At 38.5% G+C, this 27,956-nt stretch overlaps 1 protein-coding gene across 1 annotated transcript in view; it reads left to right on the top strand.

The window, feature by feature from the left end:
• Window positions 1-26,910, top strand: part of LOC118669387 (transmembrane protease serine 11E-like) — a 47,050-nt gene extending 20,140 nt beyond the window's left edge. The window contains exons 2-10 of the mRNA XM_036335509.1: window positions 606-730; window positions 5,026-5,147; window positions 8,170-8,237; window positions 12,210-12,373; window positions 15,926-15,964; window positions 17,659-17,836; window positions 18,730-18,989; window positions 19,573-19,715; window positions 26,489-26,910. Coding sequence (XP_036191402.1) covers window positions 606-730; window positions 5,026-5,147; window positions 8,170-8,237; window positions 12,210-12,373; window positions 15,926-15,964; window positions 17,659-17,836; window positions 18,730-18,989; window positions 19,573-19,715; window positions 26,489-26,650 — 1,261 coding nt within the window. The 3' untranslated portion in view covers window positions 26,651-26,910. The remainder of the gene's footprint in view (window positions 1-605; window positions 731-5,025; window positions 5,148-8,169; window positions 8,238-12,209; window positions 12,374-15,925; window positions 15,965-17,658; window positions 17,837-18,729; window positions 18,990-19,572; window positions 19,716-26,488) is intronic.
• Window positions 26,911-27,956: the final 1,046 nt, after the last annotated feature.

Raw genomic sequence — 27,956 nt, 5'->3', positions numbered from 1 at the left:
ACTATTAGCTCAAACATTTAGCTTTTATAGAATAGACCTCTGGTTGTCTTTTATGCGCATCCTGAAAGCTTGTTTGGATATAGATCAGAAAAACAGAAAGAGATTGAATTAGAAACTCTATCTGGAACCTGGTACGATTAAAGCTGCAACACATTTCTTGGGCAGTTTTAGATTCTAGAGGAGTAGAAACAGGCTTTAAACATTTCCATAGCTCCTACAGTGCTAACTCTGTCCTGCACACAGACAGCACAATAAATCATGGCTAACATTTGCATAGCACTTTCTACATGTTAGGCACTGTTGTAGGCATTTTACACGAAGTAATTTATTTAATCCTTACAACAATTCTATGAGATAGGTTTACCATTATCATCCTTGCTTTATGGACAAGAAAACTGAGGCACAGAGAAGTCAAATTACTTGCCAAAAGTCAGGCAACCAGAGCCAGACTGGCTTAGCAACCTGGGACCCAGGGTGTGTTTTAAACAAAACAGTATTCTATCATCTGTTTGAGTGTCCTGAATTCCTCAGGAATATCTGTTTTACCCAAGAAGTGGGTACAGTGTGCACTGTGATATAATTCACCCATTTGCTTTCTTTCTCAGGTCTTCTGTGGCCAGGGCCACGAAGAGAGAGTGTGTGAAGCCATGGGTGATTGGCCTCATCACCTTTTTATCCCTGATTGTCCTGGCCGTGTGCATTGGACTCATTGTTCATTATGTGAGATACAGTAAGTACGGGCTGCCCTGGCATCATGTGATTTACCCCAAATATTTCCTCCTGTACATTCCTGTTTTGGTTAGCCACAGGCTTATTCATTCATTACTACAATTCATTTGCATAGCTGGTATGAAGAACGCTTTACCTGCCTTGTTTCATGTTTAATCCTCACGAGCCAAGCAGATTCTTTCTTCCATCTTTAATGAAGCAATGCTTCCTACTGGGAACAGCATGCTCATTTTTATATTCATTAATAATCAACTCTTAATTAGGGGAAGACCATAGGATAGCTAGAGTCCAGTGGCTTGAGTTGTTTGAGGTTATAGGGCAATCACCTTGATTTAAAATAATTATAACTCGCCGAAACCGGTTTGGCTCAGTGGATAGAGCGTCGGCCTGCGGACTGAGGGGTCCCAGGTTTGATTCCGGTCAGGGGCATGTACCTGGGTTGCGGGCACATCCCCAAGTGGGAGATGTGCAGGAGGCGGCTGATCGATGTTTCTCTCCCATCGATGTTTCTGGCTCTCTATCTCTCTCCCTTCCTCTCTGTAAAAAATCAATAAAATATATTTAAAAAATAAAATAAAAATAAAATAATTATAACTCATTGAAATCCTGACAGCCCAATTAATTAATCACATAATCAGGGACTATAAAAAATAAGTAGGCTCTATTCTGTGCTGGTAAGTTAGAAAAATGTTCAGAGTGATATATTATTGAAGAAATGTTTATTTCTGTTATTTTAAATCTCATCTTGGGATGTATTATAAGTGAGTAAAGAGGACAGGATCTGCTGAGAAGGCTAATTATAAGGAGATTCACTCTGCAGTAATTGGGTACCTCACTGCTGAATGAAACATGAACACTGCTGTGCTATTGGAAAGATCCCCAGGGTACTCCAGAACTGTTTTTTAAGTGCACGACAACCCTTCTGAAGTTTCCTTCTATTTTGCCTCAGGTTTTAATTAGTTGACTCCACTATGACCTATTGGTTTAATATATCCCTTACTGACTAGATAATGCTTTGATGTTCAAGACCCTGTAACTAAAGAGGCTAATAACTTGATTCTAATTTAATTGGGAATTTGCAGAAGTTTCTTTCTTGTAAAGAGAAATGGTTGTCTGTAATTTAGTGATCTGCTAGCAGACACAATCCAGTCTTAATTATCCAAGCAAGATGGATCATTAATGAGCAGTTTAAAGGAAAAAAAAAGTAATGTAAAGATTATTTTTGGTAGAATTTCCCCACATGCAGGTCTTTGAATTTGAAGTGTTTGCATTTTGAAAATTTTTCTGGAGCTTGTTTTTAATAAAAAAATAGTAGCTGAAATAACTTCACAATCCTATAATTCTGTTATGAATATATTGAGTCCCATGATGTTGTAAGCATTATCACTCTTCTTCATGGATGCCTAAGACTACATTGCATTCATTTTTGTATTTTCAGAAATTAAGAGGATTCTTGCACATATTAGAAACTTAATTAATGTCTATTAAATACAGAATGAAAAACAACAAGTGAGTCATACCTATGATATTTTCTAGGGGCATATTTTGGCTTATCTGACTTCATAAGGAATCCCAAGTAATACTAGGGGTCTCCATACCTGAGTGAAAGAAAATGTTTCTTATTTTTCTCCTTTGCTTCTTCCCACGCCAAGTGTTTATAGAGGCTTAAAATCTTATTCATATGCATACAGTGAAAACCTGGCAAGATTTTTCCAGTAACCTGTTCCTGGATCCTATTGTTTGGATGATCAGTTGAGTAATATGGAACACAGTTTCTACTGCCCACACAGCACACCTGAATAAACGATTGTTGTGATGTGTGTTACTGTCATAATTGCGACCTGCCCTCTGTGAGTGGATATAGCACATGTGCACTTGGAGATGGTACACCTAGATAACACAGCTAAACCAAACAAATCTATTACAGAAACAGATAGATAAAGCTGGAAGTGATCAGACTTGAAAAAACATTGTTTTGGCATAAAGCCCAGGACAGCGCAGATTTGTGTGTGTGGTGTGTGTCCACGGGCCTTTGAAGCTGCATTCCTGTCCCCTCTGTGATTTGAATGACAGAAGGTGAATCTATTATAAGTAACATCATTGTAGGTTATAGGATCACAAACCTGTTAGAAAACTTATGCTCCTCCTTATTTTTTTTTACTTTTCTGTTAACATTCCCAATGATATTCTTCAACAACTACACATGCCATATAATTTTGACAATTGGGAATATGTTTTGACACTTAGTGATCTGTTTGAGTCATCTGATCAAAGTAAAATATTGACTACAGATAATTGTTTATTTGGTTGAAGTATATGGAATTGCTGATATTTGACCATTTTTGACCTATACGAACGGCAATTTTAAATGATTTAATCCAGTGGTTCTCAATCTTCTGGCCATTTAAATACAGTTCCTCATGTTGTGACCCAACCATAAAATTATTTTCATTGCTACTTCATAACTGTAATGTTGCTACTGTTATGCATCGTAATGTAGATATCTGATATGCAGGATGGGCTTAGGCGACCCCTGTGAAAGGGTTGTTTGACCGCCAAAGGGGTCGAGACTCACAGGTTGAGAACCACTGATTTAATCTAATGATTAAATAAACAGCACCAAAACAGGTCTAAGGATATAGAAGAGTCTGTTCTTTTCCTTTTTAGAACCTTACTATTCAACATGCGGTTGGGTGCCAGCAGCATCAGCCTAGTGCTTGATGGATGAGCTTGTTAGAAAAAATGCAGAGTCTTGGGCCCAAATTCAGACCTAAGGGAAACTATCGGTCAATATTTCAATAGATTAGAAACCTTACTTAAAATTGTGTACATTTCCAGGGCTCTGCCTGCATTTCAGCTTGCACTGGCCATTTAGGGAAGGGAGGTGAGGAAGCAGGGAGGAAGGTAAAAACTCTCCAGTACCTCATTTAGGTGGCTAATGCTCAGCAGACCTTGACCCTTCAGTCTCTCCAGCCTGACTTCCCTCTCTTTCATGTGTCACTCCAGACCTTGTTAGAGTCTGATTGATGGCCATGACGTTCTTTTGAAATTTACCAGGAGTTATTTTGCGTAAGTTGCATATAACAAGATATTTTTCTTATAGCTTCAATGAGTGGTTTTGTTTGTTTGCTTCCACCCCAAGAAGCAGTATGTAAAGAACATTTGTGCTTTGGGAGTTAGACCTTAGGTTGAAGCCCTGTTCTGTGTTTTTTTTTCTGGCTATTCATGTTGAGGTTAGGCAGTTTATTCACATTTCTGAGGCTATATCCTGTGCCTGATAAATGTGGATAATACTGCCTTCCCATGAGGGTTATTATAAATTAAACGAGATATGTGAGTATGTCTGGGACACAGGTGTCCAATGTTAGTTTTATTTTCCTTGGGGTTTAAGTGCAAAGGGAACATATAAGAAGCAACAGAGAAGAGCAGAGAGCTTGAGATTGGGTGAAACACGCTCCATTTTCCTGTGATAACCATACACAATAGTCTTGATCACCATTGTATTTCTAATGCTCAGTACAGAGTCCCTCACAGAAAAGGTAGATGGCATTAATATTTGTTTAATGAATTTTCTGAGGGCTCTGTGCTTGCTTTGTGTATCATGGGGTAGATGAAACGCTTTCCTGAATGAATTCTTCAGCAGGCCCCAATCTGGGCTGCTTAAACTAAATGCACAAATGGAGACAATGGCTAAGGAAGCCGACAAGCTCCAATTCCTGTGGCTGTCAGGGGAAAGAAAATAAGTAGTGTGAAAAGGGAGCCAGGTGGAACTAAATAGTGTCCCTGGAAGTGTATGCCAGGTGGCAGCTCTAGCTTCTTAAACTATATACTGAACTCCTAGCATTTTAAACCCTATCTTCATCTTATTCCTTAGTCAAAGTAAATATTCTTACCCTAGAGTCCTATGGCCAGAATTATGGAAGAAACCTACTTTTGGAATAAAAAAATGCATTTACTCTTGAGAAGTTTCTAAATCCATCCATGTGTGTTTGCTCAGATGGCGTGACTTGCTACCTCCTGTTGCTTGTTCAGGAATGGATAACACATGACTAATTAACCCACAGGAACACCAAGCATTTCTTATGGCTTTTACACTCTAAATCTCATGATGATTAATGTTGTTGTCTTTTCTTCTGAGATAATCATGAAGCTTAGGGCAGGATGATGCAGATGCCGACATGGGTACAAACATTATTTCCAGCCTCAACCTTTCCAGCAACCACTAAATGGGAAAATGATAAGGCTTCACACACATCTGATAAAAATTATGATGGGATTTTATCTCTTTTCTTGTAGATCAAAGGAAGACCTACAATTACTATAGTACATTGTCATTTACAAGTGACAAACTGTATGATGATTTTGAAAGAGAGGCTTCTAAAAATTTCACAGAAATGAGCCAGAGAATTGAATCAATGGTAAGCATTTTTTCTTCTCCATTTCCAGGGCCCTCACTTTTTTAACCATAATGTTTAGTACCTTAGCTTCTACAACATCTATTCCACTGATCTTGCATATCTTTGCAAAATAAGAAGAGCCCCCTCCCTAAGGGATATAAAACAAAATCACAATTTTCATGATTTCAGAGAGTATGATGTGCAGAACTGAACCAAATGACCTTAGCCATTTCTTTATGTTTCTCCTACTCACCCGTCCTTAGCTAGGGCTACATGCTTAATCAGCAAAATCCAGAAATTCTGGGAGTGTGAGGGTTGATGTATCCTAGACTTCTTAAAGAAGAAACCTTGAGCAAAAGACCACCAGATTAAAACTATTGAAACACATACTTGAATAGTATTTTCGTATTTAAAAATCTAATCTTGGACCAGTTTTTGGTAATAAGTGCATAAGAAATCCATGGGTACTCATTCTATCACGAAGGCATCAACATTATCCTGAGGGATGAATGAAATATTTTAAGAAGTAGAAAAATAAGTGTTATTGGCCAAAAGAGCAAGGGCCTGGGTGGTGACTTCTTATTGTCAGATTACTTAGAGAAAAATTTAGATGTTTCCTGATATTTTGTGAGGTAATTAGTGGTATGATGTGAGAGAAAGCCCCCTAGGCTAGGAGTTGGGACATCTATTTTCAATACCATGTACTAGCTAGTGATGTGTTCTTTGGGGCATCACTTATTATGCTGGACAAATTTTTTTATGTGGATATTAGGGCATTAAGACTGGATCATTTCCAAATCGTCTTCCAGTTCCAACACCCCAAGTAAAAACAGAATGGCAGTGAGTCGCTTGGATACTGCCCGGTAGACTAGAAGCCTGAGGATTCGTACACCTTGCTGAGGAGGAGGTCAAATCTTGGTTGTATTTGTAAACACCAAGTCAGGGAAATATCTGAATAAGCTCCTCTTTAAAGCAATATATATATATATATATATATATATATATATATATATATATATATATATATATTGCTTTATATATATATAGATATATATAGATATATAGATATCTATATATATATATATAGTGAGTGGCCAGATTATTATGACTACCTGACGTTTGTAGGCAAATTAGCTATAATTTCACACTGAAGTTGCTAGAGGGCCAGACCATTATAAATAGGGAAGCAGGTTGTTTACCATGACAGTAGAAGTGATTTTTTTTCTGAAGATATGGGTAAACAATGTGATTTAACAGCCTTTGAACGTGGGATATATTTGAATGTGAGTGGCCAGATTATTATGACCACTTGACATTTGTAGGCAAATTAGCCATACACTGAATCGTATGGGATATGGAAGCCGAAGGCCTGTTCGAACACCTTTGCTGTCTGCAGTTACCAAGATAAAACGTCTCCAATTCGCACAGGAACACAAGGATTGGACAGTCGAGCGCTGGAAAAAAGTCATGTAGTCCAATGAATCATTTCCAGTTGCATCATGCAGATGGCAGAGTGAGAATTTGACGTAAACAGCACGAAAGCATGCACACCACATGCATGAGTACAACCCTTCAAGCTGGTGGGGGCAGTGTTATGGTTGGGGCATGTTTTCCTGGCATGATTTGGGCCCTTTAATTCATGTGGAACAACGTCTGAATAGCACAGCATACTTAAGTATCATTGCTGATCAAGTTCATCCTATCATGTTGATGGCATATCCCAATGGAGGTGGCTCCTTCCAACAAGACAATGCGCCATACCACGGTGCTCGTATTGTGCTGGAGTGGTGTCAAGAACATGAGGGAGACTTTACCTTGCTTAGGTGGCCCCCACAATCATCAGATCTCAATCCAATTGAGCATTTGTGGGACAAAGTTAAAAGAGCCATCAGGCAGCTGGTTCCACAACCATCAGATCTCACAGAACTGGACAGTGCTATTCATCAGGCATGGTGTCAGATTCCTCGCATCACCTTTCAACATCTCATGGAGTCAGTGCCAAGAAGAATCGCCGCAGTATTGAAGGCAAAAGGTGGCCCAATGAAGTACTGATGGGGTGGTTATAATAATCTGGCCACTCACGTTCAAATATATCCCACATTCAAAGGCTGTTAAATCGTGTTGTTTGCCCATATCTTCAGAAAAAAATCACTTCTACTGTCGTGGTAAACAACCTGCTCCCCTATTTATAATGGTCTGGCCCTCTAGCAACTTCAGTGCGAAATTATAGCTAATTTGCCTACAAAAGTCAGGTGGTCAGAATAATCTGGCCACTCAGTATGTATATATATATATACTAGAGGCCTGTTGCACAACATTTGTGTACTGGGGGGGTCTCTCAGCCTTGCCTGTGTGCCCTCTCACAGTCTGGGACCCCTTGGGGGATGTCTGTCTGCTGGCTTAGGCCTGCTCCCCCTGAGCAGGCAGGTGGACATCCCCCGAGGGGTCCTTAGAGATGTGCTGTGGAGATGGGAGAGGCTCCCATCAACCCCACTGCACTCACCAGCCTGTGGGAGCGCACTGACCACTGGGGGGCAGCTCCTGCATTCAGTGCACATCATAGCAACTGGTCTTCCATCAATTGGTAGATTTGTATATTAGCCTTTTATTATATAGGGTAAGTTTTTCACCAGGTTTGGAAACCATGTGACACTCATGCACTCATATCTCTAACCCAATTACTAGTTGGCAGAATTAATTCATTTCCCTTGTATACTTTTATCTATATCTCAGGATGTGAATATTGACTGTTACTTTTCAAAAAACAGTCTGTTTATTCTCTTTTATCTCTTTTTGAGTGTAGTACAACTGATGTCACTTCAGACCCCTCTCTAATGGTTCCCCAGCTCCTATAAGTCCTAAGGCAGAGTTCAGTGGAAATCACTTGAGTAGAATACTAAAAAAGGGTCCTCAAGTTTGGCACATGGTGATATGTTGGTCATTGTGTTTTGTTTTTAATTGAAAAAAAAAATGTAAACTTTAAATTAGCTTGCAGAATTTCAAGGAATTGTTGCTGGAATAATTTGAATATTTTTTGGAACAGGTGAGAAATGCATTTCATAAATCTTCATTGAGGGGAGAATTCGTCATGTCTCACATTATCAGATTCAGGTATGTAGATCTAACTTACTTCAGAATACAAATTAAAGCTAAAGCTGTTGATGTAATCAGTTTACAAATGCTGTTTAAAGTGTTATAATATGATGTAATTCAATTTCACAAATATTCATTTCTCACCTATTCTGTGTAAGTCATGGGTTACAATGTGTCTTGCTGATTTTCTAAATGCAAAAGAAAGCATTTTCAAGATGATTGAGAGTTTCAGAAATATTATTGGTGGCTATGTTATAGAATTATGGGGTTGTTTTTTTTGGCAAATTCTAGCACAAATAGGCACCTACCACATCTTTCGGTTTAATAGTAAATAGTGTAAGTAGATAAGCTTTGTCTTCATCTCTTGGTTTTCCTTATCAATTTTCTTTGCTATTTTTTATTTTACCCTTTCTGCTCCAAGTATTTAAGATCTTAGATCTGACTATCAACTGTGAATAAATAGAAATTCAGAGCACATTTTATGCAAAGCACTATATGAGGATTTTAAATAATATATTGTCTTAATGAAAATTACTTGTATTTTTCAAAAATAGGATAAGAACTCTTTCCAATATTATTTCAATGACAAAACTCCAAGATTCACTTCTTAGTCTATTACTTTGTTGACGTCTTTGAGGTGTTACTTTGCTCACTTTCACCTGAAAATTCTGTCCTCTTTAGTATTTGAAATATTATTCTTTCTTGGATCTCTAATCCTTAATTTTTTTCTCTCTAAAGAGGACTGCATCCACATGTGTTATTGAAATCCAAGTGTATTTTTCCAGTCTAAACTATTTTCCTGGCTTCTAGAACTATATGCCTGCCCAAGGACATTTCCACATGGAAGTTCCACAGAAATATCTTGGAGTCAAGGAAAACACAGTCTAATGAGAAACTTAGGAGTCATCATACACTCCTTTCTTTCCTGGACCACTCACACATGGATAACAAAGTTATGCCAATTCTATCTCCCCAGTCACTTTCCAATTTATTTCTTCACCCTACAAACCTTACTGTTCATTATGTTTTTTTCTGTTACTGCAGTAGGAAGAAGTAAAGTGTGTTGGAAAGATAAAGTTAGTCTTAGAGATGTTGAATGGAGATGCTAGGGAACCATATGAGCCTGAAATATGAGTCTAACTTGGGTATAAATGAAATTTCTCAAAAAAAGGGTAATGAAAGATAAAAAGAATGTTTGATGAAAAAAAGCTTGATGAAGAACAAACATGTGTAAGGAGATTCACAAAAAATAAGAACCTAGGCAATAGGGAAGAAGCAGAAAAAAAAAAGAAAATTCATGACAGATGCACAAAATTCAAGAAGAGACTGAAAGAATTGACTGATGTCTGAGTCAATGAGGAAGTCATTTAGTGTAGAAGAAAGACTCAGTGGAAGGGGAGGGGAGGAAGCAGTGTGCAAAGAAGTAAATATGAGGTAGAATGTAATTTATCCGTTCAAGAAGGTTTATTGTGATAAGAAGGTGAGAGATACATTGAATTTCTGGGGTAGGGAGAGGTTTTTGTTTGCTTTTGTTTCTATAAGCCATCCAGTATAGGAATATTTTAAGAGACTGAAGAAGAAATAATTGATGTGAGGGGTTGCTGAAAGGCAATGAGATACATAACAATAATCTCTTTAAAGCCCTATTTGTTTCTTCAGATTACAAAAGCAATACAAAAAGATACACAGTTCAACAACACAGTATTGCATAAATAGAACCTGAAAGCTCCCTCTCCAATAATTCCACTTCCAGAAAGAACTCATCTTCTTAACCGTCTATTTTGCACATATTTTCAATGACTGAATGTACATCTATTCCATTTTTTAGTTGGCTGTATAGTATTTCACTACAAGTATGTGTCAGGGTCAACGTAGCCAATGCCCTTTTGATGGACACTTGGGTTGTTACATATTTTTGGATTTAAAAACAAGGTTATGATGAACATATGTACTGGGGTCCAACCCCAGCGGGTCCAGGGGTCCCCAAAGGTGTGGACGGAGTCAGCAAAGAAGGAATGACACGGAGACAGCGTTCAGTTGATCAGCAGCCTAGCCAGGATCTCTAGCCAAGTTCTGGTCAGGATCTCCAGCCAGGTTCTGTGTCCATGTTCTCTTGCTAGGTTCTCTAGGTTCTCCAGCCAGGTTCTCCAGCCAGGTTCTGTCCAGGTTCTCCAGCCAGGTTCTGTCTAGGTTCTCCAACCAAGTTCTGTAGCCAGGTTCTGTCCAGGATCTTTTGCCATGTTCTCTCCAGCGAAGTTCTTTTGTCTCTAGGTTCTGTGTAGGTTCTGTGTCTAGGTTCTGTGTCCTAAGTTCTGTCTTCTAAGTTCTGTGTGTAGGTTCTGTCTTCTAAGTTCTGTGTGTAGGTTCTGTCTCTCTTAGTTCTGTCTTGTTACATCTGTATTTATACCAGTTGATTCCAATCCTATCAATCTCTATTCCAAAGGTTAGGGCGTTTCTTATCTCCATTCCAGGGAGTAAAGATTATGTAGCTTAAGCATGATTGTTCATAGTTAAAGTGATTAATTACCTGCCTGGCACTTAGTTAAGAGGTTTTATTCCCTCCCTAACTTCAGGGGAAAATCCCTACCTGGGGAAACAACCTTCTCAGAGAGGAGACCTTGGTTAAAACACATAGTGCCAAGAAGGTGAGCAAACATATTAAGAACAGTATGCCATATATGCCAGGTCCCTTGAAACAGCAAGCATGGACCGGCTCCCGGCACATATGCATACATATCTCCTTGTACATACAAGAGGGTATTTGAAGATTAAATTTCTAAAAGCAGAAATACTGCATCAGAGAGGGTGGATAATAAAATTTATAATAAAAAAACTCACCTCAAAAAATAAGATTCTAATTTATAATTCTATTTACAATTTATGTAAGAGTTAATGCCATGTAGAGGTAGGAGTAAGATTCTATGGGAATTGATCATATGTGAAAAACATGGGGTGGAGCAGCTGACAGAATGAGAAAGAGTAGTCAAGGCTGAATCCAAGTCAGTAACTCATTCAAATAACAAAGGTTAATTAACACTCTACCTTGAAAATACAATCACATAGAGTCAACATAGTTTGGTCAAGCTTTCTAAGATTCTTAGGATTTGGGAGTTGTTTAGGAGAGCCTGAAGGTTGCTTGAGAAAAATTATTGGTTTTAAGTCACTGGGAGTTAAGCCTGAAAGCTAAAGCCAGAGTTAATTTCATATTCAGTAAACATCATACTTGATAATTAAAGAAATACTTTTTGATTGATTTCAGAGATGAAGGGAGAGGAAGAGAGAGATAAAAACATCAATGATGAGAGCGAATCATTGATTGGCTGCCTCCTGCCCATTCCCTCCCTCCCCCACTAGAGATCCAGTAACAACATGGGTATGCATGCACCCTGACTAGGAATTGAACTGTGACCTCCTGGTTCATAGGTCAATGTTCAGCAACTGAGCCATACCGGTGAGGCTATATTTGATAATTTTGAATGGCTGACAAGAGAAGTGTCTTTTTATATCAATAACCCTGTACTTAACTAGGTCCTTTGGTTGTAATAGAAACCATGAACATACTAGCTTATTACTATCAGAGAGGCTGAGTTGGGAGTTCTATATGTGGTAACCAATAGAAATATAGAAGAAAATAAACTAGATCTTTTAAAATTACATGTATGGATTTGTTTTGTGTTTCAAAAAAATGATAAAGAAAATATCCTATATAGTAAAAGTGTAGAATGTAAATTGTCCCCCTGACTGGGAGTTGTCTAGGAGTTTGACCAGGGGGCAGCGGCAGGTGGCCGGGGGAAGGGAGGGAGCCCCAGGCCAACAGTGGCAGCAGGCAGCTGGGGGAAGGGAGTGAGTAACTGCTGGCAGCCCGCAGTCACTAGGGACCCCACCAGTGTATGAATTTCGTGCACTGGGCCCCTAGTATATGCTATTACTATAAATTTTATTCTAAACTATATTTTAAAACCACATTTTTTTTTTCTTTTTGGTCCACAGTAAAGAGGAAAATGGAGTGTTGGCTCACATGCTGCTGATTTTTAGATTTCGCTCTACTGAGGATCCTGAAACCATAAATAAAATTATTCAACGTGTTCTACATGAAAAGCTATATGATGCTGTAGGGCCCCCTAAATTAGATCCTGAGTCAGTTGAAATAAAAAGTAAGTTTATTTTTCTTACTTAGTTTAATTCTCTTACATAAAATATCTCCATGTTAAGTTTGGTCTTGGGCAATGATTTTTAGAAAATTATTTTGGATGCCCTTTAATTATGGAGTCTTGCCACTAGTAGAACATTTCTTTGGGACCAAATTGGTCCTAATAAAGTATTTTAATTTTTTATACTACCCAAAACTTATGGCTTGCATGCAAGTTTGTCATTAAGTAATTGTGAAATTCATTTAAATATTTTTATAGTTAACTCAATATATATAAAATAGTATTATTTCAACAGTCATTGTACAAATTATTATGAGTATATATCTATAATAATAAAAGCATAATATGCTAATTAGACCAGAAACCTTCCAGATGACCTTCTGGACTAAGCCGTGGTGCTGTGAGGCTGAGGCAGAAGCAGCTGCGGTGGCTATGGGGTCCGAGTCCCTTGCACGAATTTTATGCATCAGGCCTCTAGTATATGTATATATGCATATACTGTATATGTGCATATATATCTACACTAATAAAAGAGAAACATGGTAATTGGCGTACAACCGCTACCCTTCCCATTGGCTAATCAGGGCAATATGCAAATTAACTGTCAGCCAAGATGGCGGCCGGCAGCCAGGCAGTTTGAAACTAACATGAGGCTTGCTTGCTTCAGTGACAGAGGACTCCAATGTTCCCTGCCTGCCACTGCAGGCCTCTGAGCCTGCAGTTTCAAACATTGTAACAAATACAGACGCTAAACAAAACCCCAGAAACCAGCTTTCAGGCAGCTGGGATCTCAGAGCTGGAGATGATACAGAGTTTCGAGAACCGAAACAAACCAGATACCTGCTTTCAGGAGCGGAGGCCTAAGAACTGGAGCCTCAGAGCTAAAGCTGGCCCAGAATAAAAAAAGAAAAAAGAAAAAAAGGAGCAGTGGGGAGCTTCAGTCCCAGCCTGAAAACAGCCCTCAGCCCCTCACCCAGACTGGCCAGGCACCCCAGTGGGGACCCCCACCCTGAAGGGTGTGTGACCAGCTGCAAACAGCCATCATCCCCTCATCCAGGCTGGCCAGGCACCCCAGTGGGGACCCCCACACTGATCCAGGACACCCTTCAGGGCAAACCAGCCAGCCCCCACCTGTGCACCAGGCCTCTATTCTATATAGTAAAAGGGTAATATGCCTCCCAACACCGGGATCAGCAGAGCTGAGAGGCCTCCCGTCACCGGGATCAGTGTGACAGGAGGCAGCGCCCAAACCCCCTGATTACCCTGCGGCTCTGTGTGTGACAGGGGGCAGAGCCACAACTTCCCTATCGGCCCTGCTCTGTTCGTGACAGGTGAAGGCGCCCCAACCCCCTGATCGGCCCTGCTCTGTGGGTGATAGAGGGTGGTGCCCCAACCCCGCCCCCCCACGGGCCCTGCTCTGTGTGTGATGGGGTAGAGCCATAACGTCCCCATCGGCCCTGCCCTGAGTGTGACAGTGGTGGCGCCCCAACCCTCTGATCGGCCCTGCTCTGTGGGTGATAGAGGGCGGAGCCCCAACCCCCTGATCCACCCTGGTCTGTGTGTGACAGGGGGCGGTGCCCCAACTCCCCTATTGGCCCTACTCTGTGAGTGACAGGGGGGAGCTCCCCAACCCCCTGATGGTCCCTGCTCTGTGCGTGACAGGGGGTGGCGCCACAACCTCCCCATCGACTCTGCCTTGAGTGTGACTGAGGGTGGCATCGCAACCTCCCAATTCGCCCTGCTCTGTGCATGACAGGGGGCAGCGCCCCAACTCCCCAATCGTCCCTGCTCTTAGCCCAACCAGGGGCTGCACCTAGGGATTGGGCCTGCCCTCTGCCACCTGGGAGCAGGCCTAAGCCAGCAGGTCGTTATCTCCCAAGGGGTCCCAGACTGCGAGAGGGCACAGGCCAGGCTGAGGGACCCCCCACCCCCCGAGTGCACAAATTTTTGTGCACCGGGCCTCTAGTATATATATATATATATATAATACTAAGGCTTTGAAATCTAGTGTATATTTTATATATATAGTGCGTTTCAATTTAGATAAGCCACATTTCAAGAGCTCACTAGGCACATGTGGCTAGTGGTACCATATGGGAATTGGTAGTATTAGAAATGAGACCCTAGGGAACAAGTACAAAGTGCAAATATAAAAGCTGGTAGACTTCACTAGAGGCTTAACTTGATGGCCAGCTACCTTACTTGCTTACAAAGGAGACTTCACTAGTCAGGGCTACTACATAATTTGTGGGGCCCAGTGGAAAAGAGAAAGTTGCACTCTTCAAAAAGTAATTAAAAAAAAGGGCTGTTAAAGGCAATCAAATATAAGTCCTCTAATGGCCTTTTTCTCGCATGGTCTCTTGTTTTGTCATGGTGTTTTTATTTCTTAATGTCATTTAAAGTAAAAAAATTAAAATTATTAGCATGAGTTTTACTGTTCACATTCATTCTGTGAAATGTCAATTTTAAATGCAAATATAAGAGCATTTCGTTTTTACATGGAATCACAAAAAGTATACAACTGTATTTCACAGCTCATACATATATATATTTCAGTTTTTACCAGGTCAATGATAACACTACACAAGGCTAACATGAGCTTTTTTATTTCCCTTGTTGACACATGCACATTTTAAAAACGTTCTCTACCTTTAGCTTAAGGAAGGATGGCTTATTTATTTACTAAATATTATTATTTATTACTCATTATTCATTATTTATTATTTATTATTATCTATGCCATTATTTCCAGCAGAAACTGTTGGTCAATAGCAAGAATAATGAGAGCAAGAAAGAATATATTAGAGTGCATTGGTTGCTCATGTCTACTAGAATGTCATTGCCTCCTTTTTAAGCACCCTCTGGTTCACACAGGAAACCTGGCGTCTGGGGACTATCCCTGCCCTCTGTCTAATGTTGAGAAGTCAACGAGCTAAGGAGCCATTGGTTAGAGTCAAATGAGGATGTGAAGGCAAATCGCCTTGCTAAAACTTTGGCAGAAGGAAGACTTATACTAGTAAAGAGAGAACATTGGTTTTAAATGGGCATGAGAACTAATTTATGGAAATGCCACGTGGTTGTTGTACAAATGGGACTATGCCTATGGCTTTAGTAAAATAATCTGCAATAGTGGCCAATAAAAATAATATCATTGCATTTGGTCAATCAAAACTGTGGTTCAGACCATTATTTCCCTCAAAGAGACTGTGGTCCACATGCATCTTATTTCCTGGTATAAAACTCATGTTCCTGGGCTTCAACACAAAATCACTGAATCAGAATTACTGGAAAGAGAAACAGGTATTTATATTATGAAGGTGCTCCCCTTATGTTACTCTATCCTCACTAAAGTTTAAGAAACACTGTTCAGATCTCTCTTTTCCCTCAGGCAGTGAACATATTATGTCTATGATAAAATAACTATGTTGCTTTCTTTACAACCTAGAGATATATTATCTTAAAATGGAATTAAACCAGCCTTTAGTATTTGAAGTATTCAGAGGCATTATGCAATTCTGATGAGCTGACCCTGTTCACCATTTCTGTGTATTTCAGAAATCAACAAGACAGAAACGGACAACTTTCTAAACAACTGTAAGTTTAATATATTTATTAAAATCACATGACTTGAATGTAAAATGTTAACACTAGATTATTTAGGCTTACTTTATGTGGTATTAAGGGTCAGAATAAAGTTTGAGTGTTCTGTGTACAGCTCATGGTGCTTTAGCTTACCTCTGAGGCACATTTTATTACTAAAGAATAACAAAATTGGGGGAATTTTGGAGTGGATGTATGGGTGTTCATGGCACATGTGTATTGGAAGTGAATCATGCAGTTGTTAAATAAGAGGCAAAAATATTTCTTAATGTTCTGATTGAAGATAACTATAATATATTTTCACAAAAGTTTTCTAAAGATTATAGAAAAGTAATCTGAATGTCGGTTTTTTTCCGCTAGAGGAAGAAACTTGTTATTCTACACAAAATAAAATCTTCTTTATTAAAAATATATTTTTTATTGATTTCAGAGAGGCAGGGAGAGGGAAAGAGAGATAGAATCATTGATCACTATCTCCGGGAAGCCCCTACCAGGGATCAAGCCTGCAACCTGGGCTTGTGCCCTTGACCAGAATCAAACCTGGGACCCTTCAGTCTGCAGGCCGATGTTCTATCCACTGAGCCAAACTGGCTAGGGCAAATAAAATCTTCTTGATTAATCCCATATTGTGGAAATCACAGGCAATCATAGGGCTGGAGTGTATATTGATGACATTACTGAAGGCCTAGATAACATTTTTTACCTGTATTTTAAAAATTCTGACTCTAGACCTAGAATTTCCTTCCCTCATAGCAGAGTATTGCATCAGGATTTAGAGAGTACATTAGATAGTTATATAACAAGTACAGAATATATTTATCTTAAAAGATGGAAGGAAATATACTACTCATAAGCTCAGAATGTTGGTTGATACATAAATTTAACTAGGCATGAGACCAAAGGATAATCCTATTACTTAAATAAAATATATTCTTGTCACCAATATTTATTAGGAACCTACTATGTGCTAGTGCTGTGGTAGGCAATAAGGATATAAAGGATGAAATAATATCCCTGCAAAAAGAAGCTCATACTCTAATGGGGCTATATGTACAGGGACTAGTGCATGAACTAGTGCATAACTCTACAACAATAGCTCTCAAACAAGGGCAATTTTGACCCCCAAAGAATTATGCCCTATGGTGGCATTTTTGTTTATCATGATTTTGTGTGTGTGTGTGTGTGTGTGTGTGTGTGTGTGTGTGTGTGTCTGTGTGCATGTGCGCTGCTGGTATCTAGTATGTATAGGTCAGGGGTCCTTTTAAACATCCTATTACTAGTATATAAAGGACAGTCTCCCACAACTATTAAGAACTATTCATCCCAATTGTCAATACTTCCAAGGTTGAGAAACCCTGTAATAAACACCACAGGGAGAGAGGTATATGCACATACAATATATAGAGTATCATTTTTTTTAATGGAGGTACTAAAGAAAGCTATAATTAATCCAGTTTGAGGATGGGGAATTGTTAGAGACAGCATCCTAGAGGAAGTGATGATGACTAGTTTCAATCTTACAACATGAATGGGATTTAAATAATGAAACACAACAGTTTGAGGAGAGGGAAAAACAAGAGAAAATGTTTGATACTACTGGAGCTCAAAGTATGAGAAACTTGGAACACAAAAACACAATTTGAAACTTAAAAGCAACCACTAACTAATGCATCATCTCTCTTGGGCAGGTTGTGGGACTCGGAAGAATAAAAGTACAAAACAGAGTGTCAGGATTGTTGGTGGGACACAGGTGGAAGAGGGTGAATGGCCATGGCAAGCTAGCCTGCAACTGGATGGGATCCATCGCTGTGGAGCAACTTTAATTAATGGCTCATGGCTTGTGAGTGCCGCTCACTGCTTCAGAATGTAAGTCCTGAACCTCATGAGTGATTGGGGGTAAGCAGATTGCTTTGGGGCTTGGCAAGAAGAAAATACCTTATGACGCTTAAGTGAGATGAGTTTAGTATATATTAAAGAACATACACATCACAAAGAGAGTGGGAAACTCTTAAACCTTAGTAAAAGGTTTTATAGTCTGGAAATGGAAATGGCATCAAAGTGCATCTAGGTAAATTATCCATTGAAAAGCGCACAGTAATTTGTCAGAGGAAGCAGGAATTTTAAGACATCTTTGGACTTTGAGCTTGATATCAATGAGAAGAGCTATAGCTCTCTGTTGCATATCTAAGAGAGATGGAGACTAGGTGGGATGTAGGTTTGACTCCAATGGGGGAGTTTCCCATGATAAGAATTAAATATGAAGAAACCTGGTAGCAACAAATTATACAACTGAATAGGTTGGCTAGTTATATTCCAAGGGATAAAAACTTTTTAACCTGGAGTAAAATGCCCACAGTATATAGGATTGTAATGCTTTGTTAAATTATTATGCAGTCTTTTTGGTTTTCAGAGAAATGTGTATGTTTGTGGGGGTAGGTGACATGGTGCGTGTAGAATGCATTTAGTTCTCTCATCCTGTACAGGATATGCTTTCCATATATTCCTCGGAGTTACTGATGCCAGAAATGTCATAAGGCCCTAAGGTCTGGAGTGGTAACTCAGCATGAAAAGTAGCAAGATACATGCCATTGTGGTGTTTCTACCTGATCTGACCCATGAGCCAGATTCTCAGATTGTTTCTATACATAGAAACTATAATTTAAAAAACACCTCATATGGACAGATTAAATTGTTTCATGGAAACCATTATATTGGTAGCATGGCAAAGTAAAATTTATTCTTCCTCGCTGCCTTCCCAGGTATAAGGACCCAACCAGATGGACTGCCTCCTTTGGAGTGACACTATTTCCTTCTAAAATGAAACAAGGCATCCGGAGGGTAATTGTGCATGAAAAATACAAATATCCATCACACGACTATGATATTTCAGTTGCAGAGCTTTCCAGCCCTGTTCCCTACACAAATGCGGTACATAGAGTTTGTCTCCCTGATGCCTCCTATGAGTTCCGCCCAGGTGATGAGATGTTTGTGACCGGATTTGGAGCACTGCAAAATGATGGTGAGAATCTGAAGAGAAACTCAAATATAGTAATCTAATTTAGCATCCTAAGGCATTTAAAGAATGAAATGTCTTTATGCCCAAGTATGTTAGTTGTTTGGACCTGGGCCAGGTCAGGCTCCGCTTGTAAGTCTAGAAGATACATACATTCCTTCATACCTTAGGTTACTATCAAGTGCATCGCTACTACCATAGTAATGGTGCTTGGAAAGGTATCTGAAAGAGTAAACATGTCTGAACTTTTTGCTAGGGAATTAAGGACATAAGAGATGAGGGATCATTAATATATTCAATGGTGAAGATCAAAGAATCATAAAACCACCATGCCCTCCTATTAAAATTACCTGCTAAGCTTAACAATGGAATATAAAATACTTACACCACTTGAGGTTTTTTTCCTGGGCACCTAACTTCTTATTTAAAGTGCTTAGAAAAACATGATCTCCCCAAATATTACTGTATCTAAAAAATATATAGCCTAAGATTCTATATTATCATCTTATCCGATAATTATGAAAGACTTTCTTCAGGTCTATAAAACATATGTATATCAATAAATATAAAGACTATTTTTTTGCTTTAGGTAGCAGTCAAAATCATCTTCGGCAAGTGCAGGTGAATCTCATAGACACTAAAACCTGCAATAAACCTCAAGCTTACAATAATACCATAACTCCTAGGATGTTATGTGCTGGCTCCTTGGAAGGAAAAAGAGATGCATGCCAGGTAAGTGGTTTGACCTATAACTTTTTGGCCAAAAAAGTTATGCTGCATAGATTTTTGCTCACCACATATTTTGAAAAAAATTATAGATTTACAGAAAGTTGTAGAGATGGTACAGAGAGCTCCTATGTACACCTCACTCAATGTCCCTACTGGTGACATCTCACATAACTATAGTACAACATAAAAGCTAGGAAATTGACATTGGTACAGTGTGTGCTTCTAGCTTTATGGCCTTTCATCACATGTGTAGATTTGTGTAACCACCACTGCAGGTGAGAACTATTTCAACACCACAAAGATCTCCTATAACACCCACTTTCCTCCCTCATCACTTTCTCATCACTCATACCTGTCAGTCACCAACCTGTTTTCCATATCAATAATTTTGAGAGTAAGTTTGAGAATGCTATATAAATAGAATTACAAAGTAACTTTTTAAAAATTCCTATTAGTGTTTTTGACTAGATTATTTCTTTACGGACAATACACTTTGTAGTTCCTCTAAGTTATACACATATAACTTATCACAATCTACTGGTGTTCAGATTTTACTAGTTTGAGTGGAGTATACAACAGAAAACTTACCTCCTTTCAAATCTCTTTACTCTTCTCCATTTATAATATTAAATATTAATAAAATAAAATATTATATATTTCCTCTATATGTATAGGGAACCACATCATACAATATTTTTGCTTCAAGTGCCAAACATAGAAAATTCAAGAAAAGGAAAGTGTATTTACCCATAGTTTCATTCTTTCTTTCTTTCTGGTTTTCTAAGTTTCTTTTTTATCATTTCTTTTCTGCTTCAGAAACTTTTTTGACCATTCTTTTAGTGTAGTTCTGCTGGTGACAAATTTCTTTAGATGTTCTTTGTCTGGCAAAATACTTGTTTCCTATTAATTTCTGAAGCATAATTTTGCCAGATATAGAATTTGGGATGTATAGTTTTTTCCACCAGCACTTAAATTATGGCCTCCTGATTCCTAATGAGGAAACTGCTAGTATTATAATTATTTTTTTCCTTATAGATAGGTTGGCATTTCTCTCTTGCTGTGTTCAAAAATTTTTCTTTGTCTTTAGTTTTCAGAAGTTTAATTATGTGCCTTGGAATGGATTTCTTTGGGTTAGCCTATTTGGGGTTTGCTCAGCTTTTTAATCTGCAGGTGTCTGCCCTTTGACAAATTTGGAAAAATTTCAGCCATTATTTCTTTGTATAGTTTTTAGCCTGACCCTCTTCTTTTTTCTCTCCATCAGGGACTCTAATGGCAGAGACATTAGTTCTGTTGTTATAGTATCAGAGGTCTCTGAGCTTCTGTTGTTCATTTTTTCTTTTTCACTCTCTTTATTGTCCAGGTTAGGTAATTTCTATCATTCTATCTTCAAATTCACTGATTTTTTATTTTGTCATCTTATATTGAGTTTTTAAAATTTTTATTTTGATTATTGTATTTTTCAGTTCTAAAATTTCCATTTGATTCTTTTTTTATATCTGCTATTTCTTTGAGGAAACTTATTATTTTTTATTTGTTTCAAGCATGGTCATAATTTCCCATGAAGACATTTTTGCAATGGCTGCTTTAAAATCTTTGTCAGATAATTCCAAACCTCAGTGTCAGTATTTGTTGGTTGCTTTCTCTCATTCGAGATTTTCTTGGTTCTTGGTATGATAATACATTTTAAATGTACCCTTGACATTTTGAGTATTGTTATGAGACTCTAGATCTTATTTAAATCTCCTATTTTAACAGGCCTCCTCTGACATGACACTGGAGGCAGGAGGGAGGTGCTGCCTCATTCTCCACTCATCCTCCCTTGACACCAAATGATGTTCCAACTGACTGTGCTATATTGGCCAGGACTCAGATTTTTTAATATTTGCTTTATTTATAGTGTCCACAGTTTTATGTTTTTTCCTTAGAGGTATTTACTTTGTATAAAAGGAATAAGTATATTCCATCTCTGTCCATTGCATAGACATCTTTTTGAACTCTGATTTTGCTTTTCAGTACATAGGCTATCACTGTCGACTTTGAACCTTAGCCAGATATGACAACCATGAACTATATGTCTTCATGAACATTACTTGATATAATCTTTGAGGGGATTAATAAGTAATTCCTTGAGTATGTCCCTATATACTCCTATAATTTTTATTTTGGGATTTGATAGATATTACATTTAATGTGCTCTCTAAGCCTTATTTTGGTCTTTGAAATTCCATGCTATTCTGTATGCTTTCCAGTCTGGATTCACAGAGTGGATATAATTATTTTTTAAGGTTTTTTTCAACTTTCCATTTTTTTTCTCTCTCACATACATACTGCACCTGTTTTCCCCCCTTCATTGCATTGGCATCTCTTCCCTTAATGCACAGTTGACTTCACCATAGTCCTTCCCCAACATTTATCTCTGGGTCAGTCACATTAGTATTGCTCAGTTGTCACATTAACCTCTTTCACCCAATTGACCCTCTCTTCACATTCTGGCAAATACTCAAGATTAAACTAATTTCATTGTGTTTCTTTTTTCTGCTCTGAGGCTCTGTTTGTTCATAAAGGAATGTAGATTGGTTCCAATACAACATTCTACAAAAATTTCAAAATTGATTCTGTAAATAAACCTACTCAAATAAAACCAACTTAATAAGATTCACTGGAAATTACACTTGATCCTCATTATTTGCAGATTCTGTACATGTGAATTCATCTACTTGCTAAGATTTGTTTGAAAACCCAAAGTCAATACTCAAGGCAAATTCATGATCATGCACACATTGGAAAACATTTTTAGTCATCCAGTGAGCATGCTCTTACCTCAGATTGAAAAAGGTGATGCTGCCTTCTTGTTTAGTTTTAACAGCATAAATTTATGCTCTTTTTGTGACAAATTTAATGCTACATTTTCCACATTTTTTGTGCTTTTTGTTGGCGATTTTGCTACTTTAAATAGTCCCCAGTGTATAGTTCTGAAGTAAAGTGCAAGAAAGCTGTGATGTGCCTTATGAAGAAAATAAGTATGTTAGATAAACCTCATTCAGGCATGAGTTATAGTGCTGCTGGCTGTGGGTTCAATGTTAATGAATCAATAATATATGTTAAATAAGGTAACTTTAAACAGAAACACACAAAAAATGTGGTTATGTATTGATCAATTGACAAAAATCTGAACAAAGACTCATGGAAGCCTAACCCTTTATTTCCCCTAGGAGCAATGATGATTCATAATTCACTAATTCAGTTTATGCAGCAACTTCATAGAACATAACTACCCCAAACAATGAGACTTAGTTGATTTAGCTGTATTTTATTTGACTTTTTGATAGACATACAAACCAGATCTACAATCACTGTATAGATATTATTGTACATCTTCTCTCATCGTAATCCCCTTCATCCTATTTGCCTTCAACTTTACTAAAACTATTGAAAACATCTTGTGCTTTCACATGTGTGATCATCACTTAAGGTTTTCATTCAAATACTGCAACCTCTATTAATAGTAATGTTCTTATTAAAAGTTTCAGAGGAACAGCTGTATGCTTCTTTAGTTTTATTTTAAAAATCTTATTACAGAAATTTTAAATATATGCAAAAATACCTCATCCTCAACCCCCTGCTGCAGTACTCAGCTCTGCTTTCTCCTTTTGATTCTTCTTTCTCATCCCCTCTCTAAGCCTGGCTATGCCTTGAGACTCAGGTCTCAGATGAAATTTTTCTCTGTTATCCATGTATTCATTAAAAGAAGGTATCTTTTTTTTAGAAGTCAGTATCACTTTAATGACTTCAAAATCTACATGTCTAGAATTAACCTCATGCCCACATTCAGTCTCACATTTCCACCTACTCCCAAACCATTTTCATTTATATGTTTTAAGTTGTTAATATAAGACTAATATTTGTATTTGTGCCATCACAAACTCAACAGGCATCATGAAATGTTAACTAGATTTTCCATTTTCAAGTTTCTCATTCATATTATCGGGTTTCATTATTCTTGGGGTTTTTACTCTTCTATCTCCCTCACATGGAGTCAATCAAGTCCTAGAATACTTTTCCTCTTTATCATATTTCCATGTTTATCTCTTTTGCCAACATTCCTTTTGTTAACACTCCAATTCATTCCTTCATTACTTCATTTCTTGATCACTAAAGTTGCTTCCTGGTTTGGCTTCTTACTTTTAATTTTAGAAGTTTTTGTTATGTGCATTTTGAATAAACTTTCTGTTCCTTTTCCCACTAAATCACTCACTAAAAATAATAGGATTTATGAAAAAAATAGGGTTCGAGACAGATCAGCAGACCCCACAAATGCTATGCAACTTTTAAAAAATATTTTTTATTGATTTCCAGAGGAAAGGAGAGGCAGAGGGAGAGAGAGAGAGACATCAATGATGAGAGAGAATTATTGATTGGCTGCCTCCTGCACGCCCCCTAACTCGGCATATGCCCTGACTAAGAATTAAACTGCTACCTCCTGATTTATAGGTCGATGCTCAACCATTGAGCAACACTGGCCTAGCAAGCTATGCAACTGTGTAACCTGAGAATTAACCACAATACATAATTGTACCTTGAAAAATAACTTGGACAGTGTAGGCAGGAAGAATGCTCAGGGCAGCTGGTGGCTGACTTAGGGGATGTTAAAATTGCGTAGAAATAATGACTGGAAATACCTGGTTTTCTGGGACTGAGACAATGCATCTGGGAGTGTAGCCCTAAGCAGAGGAGGAAGCCCAACCTGCCAGGATCTAAGAACTAAGCAGGACTGGTGTGTGCCCGTGTGTGTGTGTGTGTGTGTGTGTGTGTGTGTGTGTGTGTGTGTAGGTTGGGAGGTGTAGTCCTAGGCAGAGGGTTTTTTTAAGCATTTTGTTAAAATAGAACCCCAAAGGCTTCCTTTTCATCTGAAGATTATAATTATCTTCCAATTATTCTGGCTTCCCTGGATGAGACAAAGCACATATAAACCATCACTTCTACCACTAGTGTTAGCAGAACAGGTATATCTTTCTCTATTTGATACTTGCTGGACACCACCTTATTTTCCATCTTGTAATGCTGTTGGAGACATTGTAATATATTTTCTTTGACTAATTCATTCTCAGACTTCTTCATTTCTGTCTCTTAAACAGATTTAAACTTTGTTGTCTCTGGCATCTACTATTTTTTCATGCTAATTAGCTCTGCCTTTATATAGGCTTTGGTGTTAATGATCAAAATGATTTATTTTCAAATAGCACCATGTGGTACATCTTATTTCTATAAATAGATTGTAGGCCCCTTGAGGGCAAGGCCCATGTGTTTCCACTCTTATCTCCTACCTACCACATATTAGGGCATCAGTAAACACTTATTGGTAATTGACTTAAAAATTACAAACACGTTGCCTGGCCAGCGTGGCTCAGTGGTTGAGCTTCGACCTATGAACCAGGAAGTCATGGTTTGATTCTTACTCAGGGCACAAGCCCAGGTTGCAGGCTTTGTGGGGCATGCAGGAAGGAGCTGAGCAATGATTCTCTCTCATTACTGATGTTTCTATCTCTCTCTCCCTCTCCCTTCCTTTCTCTGAAATCAATAAAAATGTATTTAAAAAATACAGGTAGGGGAGGGTGGGGGTAAGGAGGAGAGATTGACCAAAGGACTTATATGCAAGCATATAGGCCTAACCAATAGACACAGACACAGGGGGGTGAAGGCATGAGTGGGGGAGTGGGGGGACAAGGGGGGACAAGGACACATATGTAATATCTCAATCAATAAAGAAAAATAGAAAAAAAGAAAAAAATTACAAATACATTGTTTAAAATTCAGCTATTATAAGTATTAGTTAATAGTTTTACATGGACAAAGGAAAATTCACAAGGAAATTAGTATAATGTAGAGGGAAAACATGGGCTTCTGAGTTAGATCACTCTAGATTCACATTCACGTCTGCCACACTAGCATGTGACAACAGGCAAATTACTTAACTTCTGTGGGTTTCAGTTACCTTATTGCTAAAATGGACAAAATGAAACATAACCCCATGTTTTGTTGCCAGAATTATAAGAGTGAATGAAATAATATATTAATTAATTAAGTCTTTATAGAATGCTGAACACTTAATGAGTGATCAATAAGTACAGAACCCAGGAATCTGATCAGCCAGTACCTTGTTTTTATGACTGGTATAAGGAACAGCCCTTTGTAGTTCACAAGGTATAAACAGTTGGAATTTATGGTTTTGTATATATATTTGCTATGTTCTGCTTTGTGTTAGGCTCTATGCTAAGCACATTAGACACTCTTTTATATAATCTTCAAAATAATTATCAGAGGTAGGCAGTATTAGGAGCATTTCAAATAAGTAAATTAAAGGTCTTAGCCAACTTGAAAGGGCCAGACTTGAGATTTAAGCCCAGGTATTTGACTCTTATGTCCATGCTCATCATCAGCAATAGACTAATCACCTTTCTTTTGAGAGCTACGTGACACTGGTAAAGAGGCAACGAGTATGGAGAATTACTTTGTCAGATGTACCAGGTAGGTTAAGAATTCTGTTCTCCAAAGAGACTGAGCCTTTAATCTCAGTGTGAACCCTGAGGCTAAGCCAATTCTGGTGGTTAAGCTTCTCCTTTATGTGAATTATGATTTAGAGGGAATCACTTGTGCATTTGAACACACTGAAGACTTTTGAAAACCTGCCCTTCCATTAGACTTAAGTTAGAAGAAAAATTGCAAATTCCTCTGTAATGAGTGAATTATTAATTACTAATCTTTTCCTTCTCCTTTAGGGTGACTCTGGAGGACCACTGGTTAGTGCAGATGCTAGAGATATCTGGTACCTTGCTGGAATAGTGAGCTGGGGAGATGAATGCGGGCAGCCCAATAAGCCTGGTGTTTATACTAGAGTGACTGCCCTCCGGGACTGGATCGCTTCCCAAACTGGTATCTAAAGGAGAAAAACTCAGTAGAATGGAATGCATTTTTGTTTATAGGCCATTTCAGAGATATGGAATTGCAGAAGAAGCTTTGCAGGTCACCTCGATCTGACCGAAAAATGAAACTGTCTGCTCGATGCATAATTTCCTTCTAGCTCTGCTCCACATGTGAGCATCCTGCTTCTTCCAGATGGATTCTGTCTCAACTTGCATTCATTTATTTTACAAGTTTTCTGTCCTTGATGCCTTGTTGACATAAAATTTATCATGCATATATACAATTTGAAGTGATTCCTTCTTTCATTTCCCCAGTTTGTTTTATTAGTACATTTCCACTTTCAAGGTGCAAGACAAAGAATAAAAGAAAATATAAGAAGGAAAAAACTACATTTTTATGTACAGAAAAATAAATATTTTTTTTCTGAACAGAATAAGACAAATGATCATATTCATTATGAAAGGTCAAGCAGAGACAGAATACCAAACCCTTCATGATGGACAACCTTTGGGAACTAAGTTAAAGAAATTCACAGAGGTACAAGATTTAGCTTTTATCCCATTTTTAGTAAAAAAAACTACAGAAATAAATGTGGGGAACATTATGTGTTCTTGTGACTTACAATAATTTTGCAAACTCTATATAAAGCAAATAATATTTATTTAACTTTGCACTGCTGAGGATGTTAATATCCTATCTAATAAAAGACAAAAAGGGTAATTAACCATACCTCCGCTACGCTTCCCATTGGCTAATCAGGGCAATATGCAAATTAACTGCCAACAAAGATGGTGGTTAACCGCCAACAATTTGAATACGGTTAATTTGCATACGTAGGCACAATGATGGGAGGCGAAAGGGGAAGGACGAAAGAAGCCGCCTGCCACTGACAGTGATCAGAAACCCAGGCAGCAGGCAAGAGCCGGGTGGCAGGGCAAAGGTGGAGAACCTGGTCCGCCTTTGCCCTGCGTGAACTATGCAGCCAGGAGAGGGATGTGGGGCTGCTGGGAGCAGGGCAGGAACTTCCTGGGGTTTGCGTCAGGCAGTGGAGAGCGGGGTGCGAACAATGTAGCCAGGAGAGGGGCACCTGTCCACTGGGAGCAGGGTGCGAACAATGCAGCCAGGAGAGGGGCACCTGGCTGCTGGGAGCGGGGTGGGAACTTCCTGCGGTTTGCATCAGGCAGCCAGGAGCCCAGCCGGAACTTCTGCTGCGTTGCCATGGCAACACGGCAGAAGTTCCCGCCCCATAGCTACTTGCTCATTCACTTACTCACTCATTCATTTACTCATTCACTCACTCATTATTCACTCACTCACTCAGCA

Source organism: Myotis myotis, unplaced genomic scaffold (assembly GCF_014108235.1).
Source record: "Myotis myotis isolate mMyoMyo1 unplaced genomic scaffold, mMyoMyo1.p scaffold_m19_p_1, whole genome shotgun sequence".
In the NCBI taxonomy this organism is placed as follows: Eukaryota; Metazoa; Chordata; class Mammalia; order Chiroptera; family Vespertilionidae; genus Myotis; species Myotis myotis.
The sequence above is the reverse complement of the archived record's forward strand: the minus strand, read 5'-3'. Positions and strand labels throughout refer to the sequence as shown.